The 5,765-nt window shown below is 37.2% G+C and overlaps 1 protein-coding gene across 2 annotated transcripts; it reads left to right on the top strand.

The window, feature by feature from the left end:
- The first annotated feature begins 708 nt into the window (after positions 1-708).
- LOC130741245 (uncharacterized) lies at positions 709-4,523 on the top strand. Of its 2 annotated transcripts, none has more exons than XM_057594090.1 (7): positions 709-902; positions 1,161-1,266; positions 1,360-1,415; positions 1,519-1,608; positions 1,707-1,846; positions 3,508-3,562; positions 3,973-4,523. In XM_057594090.1, exons 2-7 carry the CDS (start codon positions 1,200-1,202, stop codon positions 4,168-4,170), a joined length of 606 nt encoding a protein of 201 aa, XP_057450073.1. In that variant the 5' UTR covers positions 709-902; positions 1,161-1,199; the 3' UTR covers positions 4,171-4,523. The 2 variants fall into 2 exon arrangements, with proteins under 2 accessions (XP_057450073.1, XP_057450072.1); XM_057594089.1 differs by having other exon boundaries at positions 711-902; positions 1,200-1,266.
- The last annotated feature ends 1,242 nt before the right edge of the window (positions 4,524-5,765 follow it).

Here is a 5,765-nt window from a genome sequence, read left to right as displayed (position 1 = left end):
GTTTGGAGCACGCCTCCATCGCCAGTAGTGCCCCTGCTCTGTCAGGATGTAGTTGGTTAGTATTTTTTTTTTTATCTTACCTTTGTCACAAAAAAAAATCTAAATTAATTGTTGAGCCACTTTAGATTTTTTAAGTAATTTAAAAAATATTTAATTAATAATATATAAAAAATACAAAGTGTACAATACTACTTTTTAATTATTGGTTTAAGTATTTTAATTTTAATAGAGTTTAATGGATATGCACTGACAGTGTAAAATAGTTTTACACAGACATCCAATTGAATTCCGCCAAATCAGAAAATATCTTATTCTTTTAATTAAAATTAAAGTCAAATGTAATTATCTCTCCTATGTGGCATGCTTTGATTGGATGACTGTGTAAAACTATTTTACACTGTCAGTGCATATCCATTAAACTCATTTTAATATAATATAATATGCATAGTACTAATAATTTGAAAGGTAATTTTTTTTCGGTTACATTGAAAGGTAAATATAGTTACAAGATTTTATTAAATTTTGTAAATTTATTTAAAAAAAATCTCAATTTAAGATGGATTTAAAAGAGATATAAATAATAAATAATTTGTAAAGATTTATATAAAAAAAGGTAAAATAGTTGCTTAGATGCCACGCGACGCGTTTTCATTGGAATTGCTATATATAGGTTACCGGGTTCGGGTATGTAACTCCAATCCAAAAAGAGACCCGATTGAGTCACCGCCATCTACATCACACAATAAATACCCAAACCCTTTCCCTTCATCATTGTTACCTCGGTTTGTTTCTCTTCGCGGCTCTGTAATATCTCTTTCGATTCGAGAGTGCTGGTATCAAACGAAACCCTAGACAAGCTCCGCTACTCCATCGCAGTTCCTCAACACCACCGTCGCCTAATCGTAAGCACTCTCTTTCTGTTTCTTCTGTAGCCATCATCAAAATTTGTAAGCGTACTTTATTTTATTTTGGTAAACAACAGAGTTTGCCAACGATGTTAGGGTTTTTTAGGTATCTATTGATTTTGTTTGATATGTTTTTCTTTCTGCGATTGAGTTGATTTTCGAATATATTTGATTTTGTTGCTTCGTTTCAAAAATCTTTTGATGGAACCCTAATTTTGTTTGGTTCGTAGTTGTAAGTGGTTTTTATTTTTGCAGGATAATTGATTTTGTGTTTTCATCTTTATACATTATTAGATGGCAGCGAAACCTCTTTCAACCAAGGCAATTGCGCTCACAGAGAAGAAGATGGACATGACATTAGGTTTGCTTTCCTGAACCTATTGAAAATTTCCTCGTTTTTTCTCACTTTCTGTCTGATATATATCTAATATCCTTCACTCATTGCTATTGATAGATGATATAATCAAAATGTCTAAGAATCCTAAATCTACCAAGCAAAGAAGGGTTCCGGTAAGTGTTTGTTCTGGAAAATTGTTTCCCATTTTCTTGTCTTGATGTTTGCGTTTTCGTATTAATGGGGTCATCGCTTCACTTTATTCTTATATCTGCGCAGAACAAAAGCCATAAATCTTCAAACAATTTTAATCAAGATAAGTCTTCAAAGGTGCGAGGTTATATGGAGTCAAGGTCTTCTCTTAGACAGGTGTGTTTTCTGAAAAGCATAATCACTTGAAGTTTATTGCATACATTGTTTATGCCTACTTGTTTCTAATTTTGGTGTGTTTGAATATGTGTAATCAGGGGGCTCTTGCAAAAAGAAGATCTAGTTTCCAGGGAAACCAATTTCCTGCTGCAACTGAGGTTGCACGAAAAGCTGTTAATGCTCCTCTTCAAAGTAAATATCCTAATCGTAACAGGGGGGCTAACCGAAATAAAGCAAGGTATTACAATTTTTTATTGTATTATTGCACATCTATTGTCTGTTAGAATGGGAGTGGTAGCTGGGGTTGAACATTTAACTCCAATGATGCTCTTGTGTGTTGGGGCATTTATTACAACAGTTCTGAATTGGTTTTTGAATCATTGCAGGTAAAACATGGTCCAACTTAATGTGCCTTTTGTATGCATATTTTTTTTCACTACAAAAGGAGCCAGCTTTACATCATGAATAAGGGCCAGCCACATGTTATGGAATAAGGAATTGAATGCCTGCATTATAATCTCATTAATATATTGTGCAAACTCCTTCATGGTTTGGGTGGGTTTATGTTGTGTTATTGAGGATGTTCAGTTCACGCTAGATAATTGGAGTTATGTTGGTTGAGCTGGCTGGTTCATGCTTATGGATTACTAGTTTGGTGGCGTCTGGTTTACTGGGAATGGGTTGCTAGACACAGTAGTTTAAGATTCTTTTTGAAGCATCTCATCCTAGTTGTGATTTGTGAAGGGCGGTAGAAGTGTATCATGGCATGCACAAAAAATCAGGAGAATATAACAAAGCATGGTTTGGTTTGAGAATTTAACCATTTTGAAGAGATGAGCTCATCTTACCGTTATGTTTATAGCCACCCTCTCATTTAGACTTGTTACTTCACTCCGAGAGCTACTACTCTTTCTTTTGCTATCGGTATTCCTTTTGCCTGGGTAGTGAATCTTGCCGCTCTACCCATTTGCTATAATCCTCCTTCACTTTGTCATGATATTGGTGCAACACCTGATTGTTTCTCCAAGTTGAGTTAATGCTGCAAGGATGCACACTTGCAATGCAATATGGAGGAATCATTTTTCCAGTGGGCCCCTCCATAAAAGTGCATCATGCCACTTATTTGTGTTGGCTGGTTCTTATAAGTTAATTTCTGTTGTCAACCACTGGCTAGATAATTGAATAAATCTGAGTTCATTTGGTGGGATAAGAAGGCATCTTTCTGTGACCAAGAATCTGGAGTCAGTTCTTCATGGTTTAACTTTGATGAGAACTTTTTGTTATTGGCAATCAAGTAAACTAATGTGGAGTTCTGCTAGTTCTGGCCAACATCGTAGGGGGATGATGATGCTCGTTAGTTACTTGTTTCAAGGTCCTTAAGTCCTCCGCAGTGGTGCCATATAGTGGTTGGGTGGGGAAATGCTATCTCCATCAGCATACAGATTTTTTGTTGCTACTTAACAGTAATAGGGGATCTTTGTGGAAGCTTTGAAGTTTAAATTGATCCACTTGCATGATATCCTCCCTGGTGTTATCCCATTCTGGACTGTAGTAAGTTTCATACAAGTTGTTTGGGTGCTAGTGCAAACTCCAGGTCATATCACAACTGACAGGTTTCTGTGGAAATTTTGAAGTTGTTCACTGAGTTGTTGTCTTCAACTATATAGTTAGTGTTGTCTTTATTCTTAAATTATTTTCTTCTTTCTTCATAGTTGGATATGGATATACTATAATCTTATGGTAAGTTACTTGAATTTTTAGGAATTTAATGGTTGTTAGTGTGATGTGTACCAAGTGATGGTATTTTGAGTAACCTGGTGCTACCCACTGATCTTGTTGGAGTATTTTAAATATATTGTGTTTTTCCACATGGATTATACTTTTTTTTCGTGGGTGCAGATTTCAAGCTCCTGCAAGTCAGAGAAGGGCTGCTAGTGGAGGTTTTGGTGCAAAGGTGTGGTAACTTTACTGTGTTATGTCTGTTTTATTGCTTTTGGAAGTTGTATTCACTGTTCAGGAATCAAGATTAACAAATCCTAACATTTTGAAGAAACGATTGCTTTGAACTGGCTATGATCAGTGACGGTTCATTTAAACAAGCTATGTGGATGACTGATCATTTTGATTAGAACTGTGCGTGCTACAATTTTAGCTGTATTTGATGCTTTTATTTTGTGTGGGGTGGTTGAATTGAGGTGGACAGCTTGAACATTTGAGGGCAGAGAAGGGGTTGTAAAATTAATGAAGCTATCAATAACTTAGTGTTTTGATTTATGGTTGCGGTCCTTGTGCATCTGAATTGAAGATCCTGCTTTTTATGTGTTCGATTGTGTAGTTTACATTTTGTTGTAAATTTGCCTGCAGCAACCATTGCCTTCTCTTCAGAAGCAGCAGGAAAATGTGGATGTAATGCCTAAGCAAAAGCCTAAGACGTTGGATTCACTATTTGCAAACATGAAGGAGCAAAGAATGAGAGATTTGTCAATGAGGAATGATGTTGGGCCGCGCAATGGAGGTGGGAATAGGAGGCAGCCATGGGGAAGTGGTCGATTTGGCAATTAAAATGTGCGGGCTGGAATGGGTATTTCAATGATCCACATCCTGACTTCAAATTGATATCAAGTTAAAATTTTCTGGTGTGTATAAGTTGACTCCAAGTTGATTTCATAGATATGTATAATCTAGATTCTAGATTTTCTCCTTTAGTTGGAATACCTTTTCCCTCATTTGATTCGATAGACTTTTGCTCGGATTGTATGATAGTTTTTTCCATGGGCATGATGTTTGGCTGAGATTCCTGTTGATGGGTCTAGACCATGGAACATGGAATTCCAGCAGTTATGTGTCGTCACTAGAATGGCTATTGAGACTGTTTAATGGGGTTTTCTTTGTTATTAATTATTATGTTTACTCAATGGGTTTCTTTGTTATTTTTACGTAACGTGTATTTGAAGATTTTACATATGGAGTACGTATTAGTGTATTACACTAGTTTTTAAAGTGAATGATGATGCTAAAGATGGGTGCCCACTAGGGTGGACACTTTTAAAAATGGTTCATGATGGACCAATGCCTAAGAACCGTTGGATAGAGGAATCGAGGAATATTCTTAAAATTAGTGGTTAGGATTGAGTTACTGTTAAAAGGGTAACAGCGTAATATCCTCTTGCTCACTCCTTAATTCTTTCCAAACTCTAGATCTGCTCTTTCATGATTCATCTACCAGATCACATGAAATTGATTGAAAATCATGGGCAGTTCCTTTGTTGATTTCTGTTTCAATCTCTTCCTGTACTTCATTTTTTAATCTTGTTGAATGACAATTGTTTTTCTTTCCATACGGGTTTAGATCTCAGTTGCATCTGTTGTTGTGACAAAGAATTATATGTCTGGGTATAGAGGAAGGAGGGAAGGAGGGTGAGGGGGACAGAGGAGTTGAAGGTGGTGAAGAGGTTGAAGGAGGACCCAGATCCTCTTCATCCGGCGCCGCCGTTCTCCCTTTGACCGACTTCCTCTCTTCCCTTTTTTCCTTCGCTTCTCTTTATGTTTCAACCTTGCCACGCCGCGCATCTACTCCTCGCCACCGTGCTTAGGGTCGCACTACGATCTTCAGCCAAGGCTACCGTGCCGCACGCCGCGCGCCGGAACCACCAGACCGCGCCTCCATCGCTGTTGATCTGCTTCTATCGTTCTCTCTCTTCCCAGGTTTCTTCTTCATGGGAACTTGTTTGGCCAGATCCGTTTCTTTTTTTCCTCTTACCCCAACACTGTTTGTTTCTTTTATAAAAAAGGTCAAGTTTCTTAAATTAAAAAAAATAATGTAATTAAAGTATTTTAAAGATGTGAATAATGATACCCAGCCTGGATTGTTGAGAGCAAAGGATGGATCAAAGAAACTCATGGATTTGGGCTGGAATTCATTTCAATCGAGGAAATTATTAAGGATGTTGTAGGGAGTTTGAAGGACAAAGGGTTCATATCTTGAATGATGCTGCTGTTATTATGCTGTAGGGAATTTTTGCTTTGCAAATTGGGAGAGTTTGAGCAAATCTAAGACAGTTGGGTGATGCCATGGAAGCTGGGAGTTTGACCAAAGGGTAAATCTGAAGGGAAAGGTAAAGTGGGAAGTGGAAAAGTCAATATTACCCTCTGGTCCA

The sequence above is a fragment of the Lotus japonicus genome, chromosome 2, assembly GCF_012489685.1.
Source record: "Lotus japonicus ecotype B-129 chromosome 2, LjGifu_v1.2".
NCBI lineage: Eukaryota > Viridiplantae > Streptophyta > Magnoliopsida > Fabales > Fabaceae > Lotus > Lotus japonicus.
The sequence above is the reverse complement of the archived record's forward strand: the minus strand, read 5'-3'. Positions and strand labels throughout refer to the sequence as shown.

Bases quoted from the DNA above. Each gene is read 5' to 3' on its own strand.
- LOC130741245 (XM_057594090.1), top strand. From the start codon at position 1,200: ATGGCAGCGAAACCTCTTTCAACCAAGGCAATTGCGCTCACAGAGAAG. The intron at 1,267-1,359 runs GTTTGCTTTCCT...TGCTATTGATAG, and splicing joins GAAGATGGACATGACATTAG to ATGATATAATCAAAATGTCT. The intron at 3,563-3,972 runs GTGTGGTAACTT...ATTTGCCTGCAG, and splicing joins GTGGAGGTTTTGGTGCAAAG to CAACCATTGCCTTCTCTTCA.